This window comes from Crotalus tigris, unplaced genomic scaffold (genome assembly GCF_016545835.1).
Source record: "Crotalus tigris isolate CLP2741 ecotype Arizona unplaced genomic scaffold, ASM1654583v1 scf7180000017737.1785205, whole genome shotgun sequence".
In the NCBI taxonomy this organism is placed as follows: Eukaryota; Metazoa; Chordata; class Lepidosauria; order Squamata; family Viperidae; genus Crotalus; species Crotalus tigris.
The window spans coordinates 62,752-81,505 of NW_024096603.1; the positions used below are offsets into that span (position 1 = coordinate 62,752).

General features: G+C 38.2%; 1 protein-coding gene across 2 annotated transcripts in view; it reads left to right on the forward strand.

Annotated features, from left to right (window-relative positions):
- The window catches only part of BEGAIN (brain enriched guanylate kinase associated), a 67,798-nt gene extending 50,855 nt beyond the window's left edge, over positions 1-16,943 (forward strand). The window contains exons 3-5 of one of the 2 annotated variants that reach the window (XM_039339669.1): positions 4,658-4,765; positions 8,434-8,517; positions 14,784-16,943. In XM_039339669.1, the coding sequence (XP_039195603.1) occupies positions 4,658-4,765; positions 8,434-8,517; positions 14,784-16,154 (1,563 nt within the window). In that variant the 3' untranslated portion in view covers positions 16,155-16,943. The other variant, XM_039339670.1, reaches the window with a different exon arrangement.
- Positions 16,944-18,754: the final 1,811 nt, after the last annotated feature.

The window sequence follows — 18,754 nt, forward strand, 5'->3', positions numbered from 1 at the left end:
GAGTATTTCACCAGGCTTTTTTTTTTACCTTGGCCATGCACTTCTCCTCGGGGCTTGTTTGCATGAGCTTGTGGCAGATCAGTAAATAAAGGGATGGGGGAGCAAAAGGCTCCCTTGCCAGACCTCCCAGCTGACAAGCGCAAGTTTGGGGGTCGCCAGCTGACGGGCGCAGGAAGTTGGTGCCGCGGCAGCCTCCCAGCCACCTGCTTCTTAGGCTGGAGCAGTTGCCAGGGCTTGCATGGTCGCCGGCGGTGGGGGAGTGAGTCAGCGGGCATTGGGGACCACGGCAGTGGTCCTGTGCCATGGAGGCTTGAGGCACGGGATGTGGAGCAGTGTGGTGGCGTGGGAGGCAGTAGGACAGGGGGGAGGGATTACCTGCATCCTGCCAGCCGAACTCTGGAAGCCTGCCTCAATAAAGAATTTTAGGGGGTGTTGAAATGGAGACAGACTGAGGGCTGTATTAAGACCATAGATGGTTGTGTAAGGAGAGTGGAAGGGAGGCGAATTTGGGGTGGAGCAGAAAACATGGGGGGAAGGCGTTAGGAAATAAGCACCAAGGTACATGGTGCCTTGCAAGGGATTCCCGAGTGTTCTGCAATTGTTTTTCCTCTCTCCTCTGCGTGAGAAAAACTTTTGCGGTATAAATCTGAAACCAGGTGTTCCTGTGAGGTGGCTCATGAGGTCCTTGGGAAAGGCGAGGACAAGCTTGGCGTTTCCTCTCTTCCAATCCCGGTTCCTCTTCTTCACCTCCCTCCCCGGCCTGCCTGCGATCTTAGATCGCGGCTCCATGGCTTTTCTTTGCTTAGCCCAGCCAAGCTTTCTTCCGCCCACCCCGTTCCCGGGAGTGCCAGGGAGGTATGGCAGAAACACATGAATTGGGATTGTGACGCCCTTGGGAAGCTGATCGTGCTTTGAACCTTAGGAGAGAAAGAGGAGTCCATTCCTCCTTCCCTCCCTCTCTCCCTTTCAAGCCCCCGTGGGCTCGACATGAACTGGCAGGGGAGGGGTCGAGGACAACGTGCAGGACAGCAAAGAAGACCAGTGACCGGTGCTGTTCTACCTGGCAGCGTGGGTGTCAGCTCCGTGGGCATCCCAACCAACAGCTGAGTGGTCCAACTTCTGACTGCCAAACAGCTGAGTCCTCCGGGAGGCAAAGTGAGGCCCTGAGAAGTATTGCAAGCTTGCAGGGAGGTGGGAAGGAAAAGGTAGAAGAGAGTGAGGCTGCAACAGAGAGAGCGATGTCTCGGTTCCTAAGACCATCGGAAATATGTGTTTTCCGATGGTCTTAGGCGACCCCTGTGAAAGGGTCATTCGACCCCCAAAAGGGTCACGACCCACAGGTTGAGAACCACTGATCGAGACTCTTCTTAAAAATCTCCAGTGATGGAGCGCCCATGATTTCTCGGGGTAAGCTGTTCCATTGGTTGATTGTCCTCACTGTCAGGAAGTTTCTCCTTAATTCCAGGTTGCTTCTCTCTTTGATCAGTTTCCAACCATTGTTTTTCATCCTTTCTTTGCCACTAGTTAAATTTGGGGATGCATAATTTTCGATCCACCCAAAAATAAAATCTGGAAGTCACTTATGTGTTGCTTCATATAAGCAGTATGTCACATTTTGATTTCTATAATCTCATTTTCCCTCTGCCCCGCGTTCCATACATACAAACAAACTCTTCCTACTCAGCTAGTGATGATAAACATCAAAATAAGGAGTAGCATACAAATATTTTCTCAAACCAAGAAGTCTTTCTAAAAAACAAAAGGCATAGAATGAAAAAAAAAACATTACAGCATTACTGTAAACATGTGATTTTCTCCTCCACTCTCTTCAAAAAGCAGCACCTTTCTCTTCTTTCAAGATACAATAAAGTGGGAGGTAAGGGACCATGAACACCTAAATTCATTAGAAGGAATAAAAGTAATGATGCTGGATGTATCTTGTCCCTCTATTACTTCCCCATAACAATTTTCTTTTAAAAATTGTCTTTAACTTTGTTTTTTCCTCAAACTTTTCTTCTGGTGTTTTCCTTTATTTTTGCTTGGTTGTTATGCTAAAATGTTTTTAGGATTTTATAAAATGCTGTAAGAATTTTGCATTAAGAGACAGTATAAAATATGTTATCTCGTCAATAATATAAATAAGAAATTGCTTATTTCTAGCTAGAAAAAGGACTTTGGAACTTCCTGTGCTATCTCATGTAATAGAGAGCAAATGTGGGACAGTGCTTAGCATATCAGAGAAGATCCAATTCCATGTTTTGTCATGGAGCTTCATGAAAGTGGACAGTCTTGTCCCTAGGGATACAATGCAGTCGAGAAGTATGTTGCTGCCTTGCAATAAAAAGGAAGTGAAAATAAGTGTAAGTTTGAGGAACCCTTTTCTGCAGAGAAGGAAGTTGTTAAAAGGAATGTGTGTAGTGTTGTTTCTTCGTATCTTCCCTCCTTTCTTTCCAAAGGGAAATAAAAGGCTGCAGAAATGACATTCATACATAAAAGGAGAGGAAATAATAATAGCAATAGTATTATGGGGGAGATGATGATGATGATGATGATGATGATGATGATTTTTGAAAGAAGACACTGGGCTCCCATAAGTGGTTCGTTGCTTTAGGCTTAATTTAATGTAGAAATAGGGATGGCTATTCTATGAATAAAGCATAATTTGAAAGCATAATTTATTATTAATTGATTGCAATCGTGACATCTCATGATTTGCCAGTAGACATGCATCATTTACTCCTGGCTTAGTTTACAGCTTTAAGCACCTGAAGTTGGAAAAGCAGGTAAAAGGTAAAATAAAACACCCTGGAGCAGAGCAAACCACCCAAACCACTCTTATTTGCAATGTTATGATACACATTTGCAATATTCAGGTTGCATTGAGTGGTATCCCTAGATACACTTTAAAAATTGTGAAATAAATACAAAAATTATTGTATGAGTATTTTGTCTTGATGCAATTTGTGGACACTTTTGTCAGAACCCTCAGGATGCCTCTGGCGCTCCCATCTGTTTCTCCAGCTGTACTGAAAGAAAAATTGCCTTGAGCCACTACCCCAATTGATTGGCAAATGAAATAGTGCAGATGTCCCCATTGAAGAAGTTCTTCTGCCAACAAATAATTGTGCATTGACTTGAATTTAAAAAAAATAAGGCTAGCTCTAGGTCCCCCCATCAACTGACCAAAATGAGGCAAAAAAATCTTTGTGCCTCATGCTTATAAAAGTTATTTCAGTGAGTTTTGATACATGATGTCTTGCAATGTTTTAATTTAATATAAGCCTATGAGTATATTTGGAACGTTAAAGATAGATTATAAGGTATCTCACAAAATAGTTGTCACGGAGGTTTCTTTCTTCATGTAATGAGTACCATAGTGCATATTGTCAATCACGAGAGAGCTGTGTTTACAAGACAGTAAGCAAGTAAAGATACTCCCCACTAGCCCTTCTAGTTTCCCAAGATTCTCCTGTCTATCCTGCTTTGGTTTTGGGAGGGGAGTATAATCACAAAACAACTAGGCTGCAGCTAGTGACTATTTTGACTTTCTGAGGTTTATAACTATAGTTCAGGGCATCTTTTCTCAATAAAGATGATGTTCTTTTGCAGCATGCTTGCTTCCCATTTATTTTTTAGATTATTAACCAAGTGAGTCTGGCACCAAGGGAGGTATATCGAAATATCACACTACTTACTTCTGCTTGAATTTTATAAGATTTTTTTTAAAAAAGAAAATTTTGAATCAGAGGTTCTCAAACTTTTTCCGATCATGACACCCTTAGCATCTCAGTAATTGTTTCACTGCACCTGTGGGCTAAAACCATGAACTATTGCTGTGCTTTTCTCAAAAACTAAAAATATCCCATGGAGCCCTGGAGACTGCAGTGCAGAGTTCAAGAACTGTGGGCTTTAAAAGATTGTTGAGAGACTATTTGGTATTCTTCAGATATAAATACTTCTGGAAAGACACTGCCCTAAATGGCAAAATTCAAATCTTAGAAATAAGGAAACAGCTCAGGAACTGAGAAGAATTGGCCAAAATATAACACGTCAGAGGTTTTTGAGGAAGGGAGGGAAAATCTTCATTATGCTGCAAACTTCCATTCCTCTGCTAGGATTTCTTCCAACTGTCTTCCACCCTATAATTCCTTTATATTTTTTTCAAAATCTGCTCTAGAGGATTGGGAGACTTCTGGGCCAGATTTTTAGGTCAAGTGTGGAAAACGTACTACATAATTGTGATGAATCTATAAAAGCAAACATAAGCAATTATCCTTAAATTATATCTCTGTCTTGAAAACATTGACTATAAGAATATAAACATGCTATCTCATTATAGGCTTAAGTATGATAGGGTCATACAATAAGGAAAAACATAATATATTCCTGAAAGTCCTATATAAATATTACAGTCCAGTTGTACATGCCTGACACTGGCACCCAAAAACAATAATTGAAATCAATTTATATGAAAGTTGAATGTTTTGAAATGTCAGCTTTCAAGTCTCTATTATAGGATTCTTAGGAAGAAATGTAACAGAAAAAGAGAAATATTAGAGAAAAGACCTTTCATATAATTATTCTTTGTCTGGGGAAACAGCAGCCCAGTAGCTCATTTTAGAAGAGGAAAATGTTGATTGAACTGTTTTGTATCCAGGGTCAACACTATGAAGAAGAAAAAAGAGCGTTAAGCCACGAAATAATAGTCCTCAATAACCATTTGATAGAAGCCAAGGTGACAATTGATAAATTATCAGAAGATAATGTAAGTATTTTCTCTACTATAATATATAGAAAGGTAAAGGTAAAAATTATGGCATAGAATAGAAATATAATGTTACATGTAATTTTGGTATTCTTTTGTTATCTTCAGCTATTAACTCACAAGTAGTCCTTGTTTAGGGACGACTTCATTTAGCAACAGTTTGCAATTTCAACATGATAAAAAGTAACTTTGCATCCAATTCTTGCATTTACAACCTTCTCGGTCTATAAAGCAAAGGAATGCTGAAGTAAAATTGTAAGTACAGTTATAGATTCACTGAGAAATTGCTTAGCTTAATGTCTAAGTTGTTGGTCCCAATTGTGGTTACTAAATAAGGACTACTTGTACCCCACTTATGTACAGAACAGTTATTTCACTTGTTAAAGGTTTGGCAAAACATGTTGCTTATTTTTTTCTAACAAATGGGAAAATGGCCTCAGTCTCAAATGGAGCCAGCCACTACAGACACCTTCATTAAATTCCAGTTATATGCTATATGTTGGTCTACTGTTCCAAATGTTACTTTTTCTATCAAGGCACCCAACCAAACCTGACAAGCCTTTTTGGCTACTGAGGTATCATGGCAATTATGATTGGAGGAATATCATCAAGCTGTCTGTTGTGTCTGATGGTGTTCAGCCTTACCAAGAACAAAACTTAAAGCATGAAAGTTATTTTGTTGCATTCCAATTAACTGGAATGAGGATTAATTTACATGATTGTGACCAACCTTCTATTGATTGGAGAAATTCAGATGAAACCATTTTCATTATATGGTTGTCCAGCAAAAGAGCATCTACCATTTACATAATTGGTTCCATCATCAAAATGTTCTTAACTTTAAAAGATTTTTCCTTACGTTCGGCCAAAATCTGCCTTCCTATAATTGTTCTAGTTCTATCAGAATTGAAACAATATGCTTCAGAGAAAAGGATTCATATGTGTCTTCTACCCAATAATTGGTTTTGGTGTTGGTGGTATTTACTCAACTGGGACATCTACACCAGTGTCATCATGTCAGGAATTCACATTACAGTTATTGTATCTGTAGCTATACAGGACAAACAAAGAGATGATGTTTAAATGATAGAAAGAATGTTCTTTATATCTTATACGAATCAGTCTACACTCTACAAGGTATGAATTTTATCAAAAAAAATCAGGTGAAACTGCAGATTTCATTTTCATGAAAATACCATTAAGTCCATTTTATGTGTAAATCAACCCAGCATTTTGGTGATAATAATAAACAATATTTTCAGAGCAAAACCAAATATTTAGAATTGTTTTGAATGGAAAGATTCTGGGAGCTTATGCTGATTAAAGCAAACAGCATCAATCTGTGCTTTAAGGGCAACATAGAAAAATGGCTTTTGTTTCAAAGTTGGCTCAAGACTTCTTTGTATTTTTGTTTGTTATGCTTTGTGCACATTAAGTAAGATCATTTGAACAGCACAAATGTACATATCTGCTCAGTAAAACTAATTGAACTGGAAGTGATTTGCTCTACATTAAACACATAATATGTGTTATCAGAAAATTCACAAAAGAAAAGTTATTCATACCAACTTCTCTCTACAATCACCTGAACTCCTAAAGAACCTGCTTAGGAGACTTGTAGACTCCACTTAACCAAGCAGGAGAAACTGGCAGAACTGCTGGAAAGAGGGAGATTTGCTCAAAATCAAGCTGGGATGTCGATAAATTCCTGCATTTACAGAAGAGAGTGTTTTTGTCCATTTCTTCTTCTGGACCTGGCTTCCCATGTTGCTCAGGAGAGTTACTGACTTTTCAGAAAAAAAAGTCAGGAGCCACTAGTAACTGTAGATGAAAGGATCTGGAAGTCTTAGAATTGGAAGGAGCCTTTTCAGCCATTCATTCCAACTCCCTGCAGAAATGTTCCTTTTGTGTATTTCCTTAATTTAATTTAGGCTCCTCCAAGTAACTGCATTCTTGGACCAAACTGAGATCTTCTAAGTAAATACTGACATTTTAGATTGTATCTAAAGGAAGAAAAAATGTAAATGTGTTCATTGCACGTGCATGGTTATTTTTAAGCCAGATCAGTTTCCATATGAAAAACCACCATACAAATGGCAATAGCTGGCCAGATTAAATTGAAAATATGTTGCAATTAAGCTACTGGGTTGCTATTATCACCCCTTTCACCAAATAGCCAAAATAAAAATTCTCATTTTCTTCAGGTTTGAAATGAATAATTACTCTAATAAATATATCTGCCAATTCTGAGAAACAATGGCTGAATCTATCATGGTTGAAGTAGTTCTCCTATACCAGATAATCTACCAGCCACTAACCTATGTAGCTATTAGTCTTGGTCACTGTAAAATTATTTTTCTTATAGTCTCAAAACATAATCCAATTACTTTCATGTGGCATATATTCATTTAATTCCACATTGGTCAAAATTAGAATGGCTGTTTCTATAAATGAGCTGGCCACACAGGTAATTGCCTGCTCTTGAATAGTCCTAACTAAGAACTCATGTGAGTGAATGGATCTTCAAGCATGATAATCTTTATACAAACAGTGCATAAGACATTTTTTAAGATTTGGATTCAATATTTGGAGTGTGCTACTCAATTGAATTAGTGTTTCAGATGTCTTTGGGCGATTTTCTTAATCTTGGTGAAATTAAAGGTAGAAGGTTTAGTAGCTATATGAGCTAAATAGACATTAAATGAAAGATTGAAATGTTGAGCAGGGAAGAAATATACTTTCTATACCCCTGGGAGTCAATATTATGTATTCCCACATCTTTCCATATCATTGCCATTCAGTTTTATGAGCACCATAAGTAAACAGAAAAAAACCACCTTTGAATTAAAGATTGCCCTTATTTTCTGTGATGTAATCATGTATCCAAGTGGCCTTTAATCAGTCTTTCTTTCTTTCTTTCTTTCTTTCTTTCTTTCTTTCTTTCTTTCTTTCTTTTTGAAATAAGCATTTATAGTGACAGAAAAAATCCTAATCTTTAAAAAAAAGAAAGAATAAAATTGGATTGCAGAGACTTGTTTCTTATACTCATTTTGAAAATTGAAGTTGCTGGATTATAACAAGCTTACATTGACATTCCATGGTGTTTTTATTGCATTGCATTACTATATGTAAAATAGCCGTGATAGCCTTGATCAATGAGTTACTTCTGACTTCTGTTTATTATTGTTCTACTTGGGATGATGACAATAAATTCACGGAGACTGCTAATCCCTTAAAAATGAGACATTAGAGAGCACGGATATTGTCTAATACAATCTTCTAGACCAGTGATTCTCAACCTTTCTAATGCTGTGACCCCATAATACAGTTCCCCATGTTGTGGTGACCCCCAAGTGGGTGTGGCCACCAATAAGAGGGAGTAGGACAGCTAGGGAAAAGGGAAAAAAATGGCGGACAGCATGGTTTGGCGACCCCCGTGAAATGGTCATTCGACCCCAAATGGGGTCCCGACCCACAGGTTGAGAACCACTGTTCTAGACTCAAGTGAAAGCATTTGGAGTTTGGATTCTAATGCAATAAACCTTTTGTTATCACATCATTGAGATGATACTAAATTTATTCTGTTCTTTCTCAGATCTCTGATGGCAGCTTTTTGGATATTGTTGTAGAACTCAGAATTTTAAATGTCATTTTATGTTATTTTTCAGGAGCTCTATAGAAAGGATTGCAATTTAGCTGCTCAGCTGCTCCAGTGTAGCAAGAATTACGACAGGGCGCATAAGCTTTCTGAGGTAACATAATAAATAAATATATCAGTAAAACTCATCAATGTGCTTGTTATCAAGACCTAATTCTTCTTCGCAAGAACTGTGAGATGGAGGCAGCAGGATGGATGCTCTGATGCAGTGCCTAGGCAAGAAATAGAGGGAGAAGTAACCAAGAAAACCAAGGGCAAGTCCATGTTCACTAACTATCATGAAAAGGTTACTAAGATATAAGGTAGCATTCATTTACTGAAATGGAGAAAAGAGTTTGGGTAGGATCCGAAATTGAAACAACTGGGTGACAAAATAATAAGGATGGGTGGATATTAATGAAACCATATTTGAGCCCAATAGCTGCAAGGCCAAGATGCAAGAATGAAGAAGGTTCAAGAAGCTTCATGTCTCTTGTATATTATTTTGATTTGCTTATATTGCCATAAACAAACTTCCATGGATTCTAGGCTGCTTAAAATCATAAAACCAATCCAATCATTCAGCTGCAAACCCCCCCCCTTAATAGTGTTATAGGGTTAAATGGTTTTTTCTTACCACAAACTCTGCAGAAAAGGATATCCTGAGTATTACTAGAGTGAAAGCTATCCCAGATTCAACTGCCAAACTGTAACAGTGTAAATGGTGAGAAAGTCAGTATTTCGTCTGCAGCCACAAAATATTTAAGGACATTCTACTCAATAACATACTAACATACTGTATTTTGCATATCCATTTAACCACTCCTATGAGCCTCCCAAAAGTATCTAATTCACAACTTTGGGAGACATGAAGTACTTTCCTAGATTAATTTAAAATCTAGCTTTGCCCAACTGCACCCGTCTAGATAATTATGGCAATTTTGGATTCTGGAAGCTGGAGCTCTGCCATATGTGGAAAGCATCTGTTCAGTATAGTTCAAAGACAACTGTGTGTGTCTTTGAATTGGGAACCTGTCAAAGTATCATATGAAATACCTGAGCACGTGTGTATGTGTGTATCTGGATAGGCATTGTCTTATGCCTATGCATATATTTAGATATAATTCTGATTTTGGCATTCTTGTGCAAGATCTTTCAACCTCATGGGATTTCAGTGTTTTGTTTTGTTTTCTTTTATTTTGCTATGGAGCAACCAGGATGCCTTTTGGGGGTCCTGCAGACATCTCATTGCTGTGCTTGCCTAACCTACTTAACCAGGTCAGTTAAAGACCTAGCAATTATATTTGCACAGTATGCTAATTTTAAATCTAAATCTCAGTTTAAAAAATTCTAATTAAACTTTGAAAAAAAGATAAAGAAGTAATAAATATGAATAAAAACCTTACCACTAAGCCTTCATGATATGATAAAAATGCTATGCATTCGTAGTATTGGACTCAGTCGTATTTATTTCATGTTTAGTTCAAAAGTCATAGAATTTATTTATTTATTCATTCATTTGTATCAGTTTAAAGACTGCCCAACTGCAGATTACCCTGGGCATTATACATAATTATACATCTTGTCCTAAAGTCAGAGAAAATAGCCAGTTTTTCAATACCTTAAAGAAATTCATCAGTGTGTACAGATCTTGGGGAGAATGCTATTCCATTATCTAACAAAGGAAACATGAAACAGATCCATTCTGTCATATTTTACACGACAGGCGGAAACAATTGGCAATTGGCAGATAACCAGGCCCTTTGCCCTGGAGGGCTTTATAGGGGGTAACCAATAGCTTGAATTGTACCCAAAACTCAACTGGCAACCAATGCATCTCATGGAGCAATGGTATCCCGTGGCATTTTGAGGCATGCTCATTACTGTCCACACTGACCCATTTGGAACAGTTGTAGCTTCTAAGTGGTTTTCAAGGGCAATGCCATGCTGAATGCATTATAATACTGCAATCATAAGGTGACTAGGACATGAGTGATCATCTGAATGGCCTTTGGATTGAGGAGCAAGTGCAACCAATGCACTAGATGTATATTGTGAATATACTAAACTGTGTACCATTCTCAAATGGGGGTATGCTGCCCCACCCAAGATGAGAGAGGGAAGCTCCCCAGGACCAGAGGGGCTAAATATCTAGTCACTTGGTTTTGTCAGAATCAGGCCTAAGACTCTTTCTTCCCATCCAGATCTGCAAAGTCTTCAACAAAGCAACACTTGGATGGCCCAGGGACAAGACATACATTGGTTTCATGTAGATGTTGAATAGGAGGGGGAAAGTTTTGAGCCTTTCAGCATCCTACAAATGAGGAGTAACAGACTGAACCTCTCCCCCTTCCATCAAGACTAATTGAAACTGCCACAGAGAAAGGAAGAGAGCCACCCTAATACTCCCAGTCCCTGCAGCAAGCCCAGAAGGATAGCTGCTGAGAGATCATGGAATACAATAATAGATGGACCACCCCAACCCTGCTCTGTCAACGTTCATAAAGAAGTCCAACCAATAGTGTCTCAGTACTGTATCCCATCCTAAAACCTGACTGGAATAAATCCAGATAATTTGTTGCCTTCAGGATCTTCCACAGCTATTACCCAACCACTTTTTCAACAGCCTTTCCTAAAATGGGGAGAAGGGGTATGGCACACATAAGGCACCCCCTCCTTATGAGCCAAAGAGACCATCTCTTTTTTCACAGAAGCCATTACCATTGCATGGACCATATTGTCCTAAGTAACCACACAGCAGAGCCCTGTATTTAATAAACAATCAGCCAAGCTCACATTTTGAAAGGCCTATCCACTTTATCAGAAGTCATAAACATATTTAGTTTCACTAAAACTTCTTCAGCTAATGGAGAGCTAACAATATTGCAAAGAAGTGCGTCAGATGTTACTGACACAGTAACACTATAAAAATAAAGAAGAACCCAGTGTCTAGCTCAATCTTTTCCTCAGTCTCTGACTTTTACTCTGCAGACATGAATAAATGTTGAAGCTTTAACTTCATCTTATTCATGTACCAAAGTAAATTCATTGATAATCCTGATTTTCCCACTCTGAAAAAAATAGAAGAGCTTTATTCCCTCCGTTATACTACCAGCCTCAGCCCCTCAATTATTTTAATAAGAATCTAGAAAATAGCAAATACTGTAAGAGCATATGTTACTGTAAGTGTTAAGTGTTTGACATTACCTCAGTACTGGGAAATTGACTTCCTCTGATGCAAGATTGATGAAGGCTCTTATTTTCTCACTGTGCTATCTTTGAGTATAGATAGCAAGAAACTTAAAAAAGATGTGAATGACTATAAATACCTATTAAGTCACAAATAAGATATTTTTAATAAGAGGAAGGCCTTCCTTTTCTTATATAGCAATAGGATGGTTGCTACTAAACTTTCACATGGAACTTACATAAAATGACACTGCTTTTTTATGTTTTCCATTTTAGTTAAAGGTTTGTAATAACAGTCCTGTGGATTGTGTTAATAATTGTTAACTGATGGTGTTGCCTAGTTTGGTAATAAAACATCTGCAAGAAAATAACCAAGCTCAGAGAGCACCAAGAACCCCACAGTTAATAACTATGCCAGTTATTACATAATAACTATGTTATTATTATTATAGTTATTACATAATAACTATGTATTAAAAGAAAAGAAACCATGTATATGCATAGCCATCAGTTTTTGTAAAGCTTCTAGAACAGACATTTGGTCACAGTCCACATATGATGATCATGGCCCCTTTTCTGGCACCCAAAACACTTTCAAATTAAATATTTTTAACCTTTTGGGATAGGAGGGAAGTTTAAAATTGCTAAATAAATACCTTAAATTTAAGTTTTGTGTCTTATTGCAACTCTTTCACTCTTTAATAATGCTAAAATTCCTCAAAGTCTACAATTTAATGCATTCTTTTGCACTGATACAAGTAGTCCTCAACTTACAACTGGTCACTTAGCAATCAATCAGATTTACAATGGACCCCCAAAAAGGGTCTTTCAACCCAGTTCCAAAGTTCTGACATCTTCCTCCTGCAGTGACATGATTACATTTCTATAGGACTACAAACACCTGGCTTTACAATGTTTGCAGCCCCCTGAGATTCCATGACCCTAGTTTATGACTTTTCCCCCCCAGAAACTGGTTTTTACTTCTAGTTTCTGGCAAAAACTACCCCATAGCAAGCAATAGGTTCACTTAACAATAGCAATATTTGCTTAAATGATTGCGACATTCACTTTATGACCGCCATGTTTGCTTAACAACTGCCCCCCAAAAGTCATATAATTGGATCCAGTCATGTGGTAACCTGCTGTATGACCATCACAGCCTACAGCTGTAATTGTGGATTCAATTATGGTCTAACTCAGGGGTGTCAAAGTGCCGGCCCACAGGCCGGTTTCATCATACCGGAGCTGCGCCCACCCCATTGCCAACAATGGCAAAAAAGCTCCGATACGTCGTGTGACGTCACATGACGTCGCGAGTTTGACATGCCTGGTCTAACTCAAGGAGTACCCATATCTTCCACAAACATAAGAGGAGGGAGGGGTACAAAAATATCAGTCTTGGCTGATAGAAAAAAAAAGTCAAGAGTTGATTATCTGGATAGGACACCACAAGGAAATCTCAAATCTATGAGCTAAATTGGAAATTGGAAAAAAGTATCCTAAGAGAAAAAAAATCTATATCATTGCCAAGGAAACCATATCTACCTATTCATGAAGTTGCTAGGAATTAAACTTGCTCAAGGGAGATTTTACTTTTCCCCACTCTGCTGAAGTCAGGCATCACCAATGAGATCTAGTACAGGAATCTAATCAGGTTGAAATAAAATTGCATCAATAAAGTTGTGTATCCCAAGTCAATATTATTTGCTGTTTAACTGTTAACATAATCACCTGGTTATATCTCCTTCACAAATTAATACTGAAAACAATCCCAAAGTACGGGATTATAGCACCATTTTATGTCTGTTTGCCAGGCTGGAAATCTCACTGGGATCTGAAGTGTTTTTTTCCAAGCAAAACTATTTGTAAGATTGCAGACTTAGTTTTATGGACTCAAAAAAAATGAATATGGGAGTCTTTGGGCTTCTGGGCCCTAAGTTAGCTTTCAAGTTGCATGTTTTGTCACCATCTTTTTCTTCATTACAGCTGAGAAAATGAGAACAGCTGATTTCATGGCTTCATAGCCTATGAAGGATATGGTTGCAGACCATATGAAGTGCATGGTGCTATGCTGCAGATGTTCATATACCATAAGATTGGTCTTTGGGGAGAGATCAGGGACATTGAGTAAAAAAAAGTTGGCCATATCAAAATATTTTTAATTTGCTTTCTTTGCTGAGTGCTGTAACTTGCCTTTGTGTTGACAGTGACTCATTATCAAGATGAACTCAACTCCATTAGCACATCACATTTGCAAAAAGCTTCTTTACAAGAAGGTCTAGCTACCGTAGAACTCTGCCCTGTTGATTTATTGTTGTTCTGGAATGAAGCTTTTTCCTGAAAGCTACATTTGGCCTTATTGTAGTACAGCTGTACCAAAGACTTATTCTTGCCATTTGGACTTTATACTCGGAGCCATTACAGAGTCCAACATTAAGGGCTTCTTGTTAGGCATTGAAAGGGACACTTCAGTTTGCTTAGTAGCCTCCTTACTGTTTCTTTTAAGTTTCAAATGGAGGACAGTACTGTCTTTGCCACACAATCTTTCCTGTGTGTCCAGAACTTGTCTGCTACTTGGGTATTAAAATAAAAAAGGTTCCGTTGCAAACCCAGTCAGCTTCTGCCAGTAGAATAAGCAGTACTGTTTCCCCCTTTAAGTGGCCACTTTAACCTAGCTTGAAATTATTACTCACAATCATGTCATTGAGAAATAACTTTATGACATGGGAACCAGAAGCTTATTTTGACAGTGGAAATAAGTGGAAATACAACCTGCAATCCTCAAGATTAATATTGATCATTAATTTGCAAATTTGTCTTCCTTATTTAACAGTAATTGGTGTATATGGTATATTAGTGCATTGATATCAATCAAAAAAGGACAAAGGGGAAGATATTAATATATTTAAGCATCTGAATGTTAAACATCTTCCCTCTATGAGGCAGGATAGCATATAACATACACACATAAAAAAACAGCTAGCTCCTTTAGTCAGCCAGGGCAATCTGCCATGTTTGAACATCTGAGTTAATAATTCATTCATGATAGGAGTCTTTTTATTTATTATTGTTTTCTTTCACTTTAAATGTGAAAGAAACGTAGGCTTCAGTAACTGGGATTTCTAGATCATAAGCTTTACTATTGACAACCCTTTTATATATTTTTCTTCTCCTTCCTTACATTTATTACAGCTGCCAGCTGAATTTCAGGAACGTGTCAGCCTCCATCTAGAAAAGCATGGATGCAGCCTCTCGGTACCTCTGTGTCATACATCATTTGCTGATAACATACCAACTTGTGTCATTGCAAAAGTCCTGGAAAAACCTGACCCAAACAATCTTTCTCCCCACATGTCAAGCCCATCAAGCAGAGATCTTGCCTTTCAGGAATCTCTTGGAAAACTTGGACAAAGACCTCAGTACAAATCCGACATTTACTGCAGTGATACAGCTCTTTACTGCCCTGAGGAAAGAAGACGGGAGAGAAGGCAGAGTGTAGACATGCAAGTAAAGGGCGTTGGGTTCTTGAGGTCCCAGAATTCCACTGACAGCACAGTTGAAGAAGATGGCTTCCATTCTAGCTTCTCTCATGAAGCTTTTCCAGAATATGTTACCTCGCTACCTACTTCTAGTTCCTACTCCAGCTTTAGTGTAACATCTGAGGAGAAGGAGAATGTTCAAGGTAGCACTTTGACAGCCTCCCAGCAAGCCATTTACCTGAGCAGCCGTGATGAGATGTTTGAAAGAAAGCCCTCTTCAGGTTATGAGCAGGGGAGTCCAAGGTTTGCCAAGACTAAATCTATTCAGCACATGGAGCTGGCAGATGACAATGAGAACTCCCCTACTTTCACTAGGACTATGTCACCTTATGCAAGCGAGCCTTATCATTTCTCGGCCATAACAACTCAACAAGCTTTAGCATCACAGAAGATGCGCAGTGAAAGCAGGAATTCTCATTTGTCAGAAGAAGACCTACCTGGACAGTGGAGACAGCTTAGTGTGGAAGATATTGGTGCATATTCTTACAGGAACAGTGGCAGGCTTTCTCCCTGCAGCTTTTCAGAGCAGTATTACAGAAGTCCTATAAAGAAAGGAGACAGTCGATCAAGTCCCATTTATGCTAGTTACAAAGGTGATAGCTTCTCAGAGGGAGATGATATTTGTCAAAATAGACTTGTGGACTCTTGCTTCCTGAGGACAGACAGTGGTCTGAATATTGACATAAGTACCAGTTGTAAGCAGGACAAATTGCCCTCTTATAAAACAAAAGAACTAAGGGACAAAAAAAGTGAAAGAATCACAGTCCAGATATGCAGTAGCAAAAGCATTGATGGAAGTCCTGTGTTGAAAAGAGAATATGTCGACGTTAGTCCAAACAGTTCAGCTGAGTCCCTCAACCATAGTTCTATGGAGGCTTCAGATATCCATCAGTCTTCCATTGAGCAAGGAAGCCATTCAAGCCTCCATAGCAAGCAACAGCATTTTCAACGGACTGGAAGTACAGGCTTAAGTCGAAAGGACAGCCTCACAAAAGCACAATTGTATGGAACCCTCCTTAATTGAAACATCTTCCAAAGCTGCAATAAGGAGATAGATAGAATGAGATAGAACAACTATGATGACATTTGACATGTCCAGTATCATGTAAGTTTCTGAGAATATGTATGTATGTATGTATGTATGTATGTATGTGTGTATATATATATCTGTATATATATACATACATACATACATACATACATACATACACACACACACACACACACACACAGAGAGAGAGAGAGAGAACATATACACACAGTCACCATGGTACTGTTTTAAGCAGGAAAAAATATCTGATAAAAGAAAAGAAAAACATTACAAGACACTTGTAATATTTGTAATATTACAAATATTACAAGACAGTTTTCACATACAGTAATGACTTTTCCATCTTGGATACTAACCCTTTGCCCACTTTTATAACCTAATATATTTTTATAAACAAAATGGTATTTATTAGATTATCCTTAGTATTCTCAAGCACTTTGAGTGACATTTTTGTCCCCTTCAAGTAAGTTTCTTATTTATTTTTTGTGCATGAGGCCACATGTGCCTAAACTCTTGGAGGAAAAGGGTTAAATGAGAAAGGGGGCAAGAGAGAAAAAGGAGAGAAGAACTTTTGCAAGGACAAATCAGACCCTATAAGATTTTAAAATATAGATTGTGTGCAGTGCAAGATATACAAGAATGTGATATTATAAAGAAATTTATTTTTCAATGAAATGGAATCAAAACAAACCACAAAGTTATTTAATACATATGTATTTAGGAGAAAAAAACTGGGGGGAAATGAACGCACAAAGTGTTACAGATATTTTGGTTTGTCTGTCCCATTGTGTTTCAACTTCCCCACACTGTACACTACCTCAAAATTAATTGAGGGGTTCTTTGGTCACTTATTTTTCTGTAAGCTTGCATTTATATCGTCTCAACTGCATGGAGTGTCACAACTAGTACTGTATTTTGCATTACTTAATAAAAGGCACCAGTGAAAATGTTTTGATTTTTTTTCTCATTAAAAGATGTTCTGACAGGATGTTACTGTGTATTCAATGGTTAAGCTATATACAAAACGTGCTACTTATACTACATCAGACCAAACATCATGGGCTCTGATGGTTAGCAGTGCTCCCCTTGATGTTTGTAATGAACTCAACTGATGAATAAATGCAAAATTATGAACCAGGAAACTATGTTCACAGGAGCCCTCTGTTTACTACAGCTTTTCAGCAATATTACAGTACTTGGAGATGCCTACCAATTTCTATTATGCAGTTCGGTTTATGAACTCCAAAATAGCTTCACCCCACCATTCAGATATGATAAAATTATATGCTCATGACAGGAATTAACTATTGTTGAAGGAAAAGTCTTCATGGTTCAGTCCAAGCCAGGAATAAACAACATGGTGACTGCTTTAGAAAGAAGATTGCAGTTTATTGAAGAGGAGAGCCAGACAGAAAGATGGCTCTGGAAGAAAAGAGAGAGAGAGAGCACATGTAGGGAGTGGGTTTTTATATCCTCTGGAGCCTTTTGTTTGGAGTTGTTCCTATGGCATGAACTTTGACCTGAGTCTGAGTGTGCCCTTTGGCATCTGTGGGTTAATCCTATTATGTCCTGTCTTAGAGTGTGGGTGGGGAATGTAGATTTTAGGTGTCTTTGCCTTCCTAAGCCCTCCAACCTTCCTGGATTATTTACATCTGCATTTCTACACAGCTGGTTTCTGCTTGGGGGAAGGAGACTTGAGGCTATAAAGAAAAACTGGGCATGCTTTTCTGCTTCTTTAATATTTCCTTCTCTGGGGTGGGGCTGACTTCCCACAACAGGATGCTTTCAAGGTGAATTGTGAATATGATCAAAGGATTTGGTGTAAATGACATACAAGGAAAGGTTGAAAGAAATAGTCTACAATAGTGTGCATGAAAAAAGAGAAGTGGGTCATTTTAAAATATTTTAAAGGTACACAAAATAGCAACTGAACCCTCTTTTTTTGTCCCAGGCATAGGACATCAAGCATGAAAGAATATGGAAGGACTGATAAATAAAAAGAGCTCTGTAAAATGTGTTTCTGTCATCTGCTGAAAAACACTGGGAAAAAGATTCTGCCTTTCTAATGGAAGATAATTAGTACTCATTATGTGAGTGATATTATTATTTGTTCAGATGACCAAGTTCTTGGCATAATTAGAAGTTGATCTATAACTGATCTATAATCTATAACTGCCAAGTTCCATTCATTCTAAACCAGTCATTACTAACCTTTTGCCTTAAGACAGGGTGTCAAATTGGAGGCCCACAGACCAGATGCATCACATGCAGGCCACCCCACACAGGCTCTGCAAAGGCAAAAACTGTTGCAATACATTGTGATATGTCATGTGATGCGATCGAGTTTGACACCCATGTCCTAAGATGTCCCCCAAGAGAACTGCAGGTAGTCTATGGTTCAGGTACCAGCATACAATTTTTTCCAATGCTGAAACCTCACAAGATAATCTTTAAAAAACCTGAAAGTCTGCCCTTATGTTCAGACCATACGTTCAGAATGTAACCACTGATTTGGTTGATGTAGTAGATCCTTCAAAGGCTATTCTGAAAGGACCTGTTTTTATATAAATATT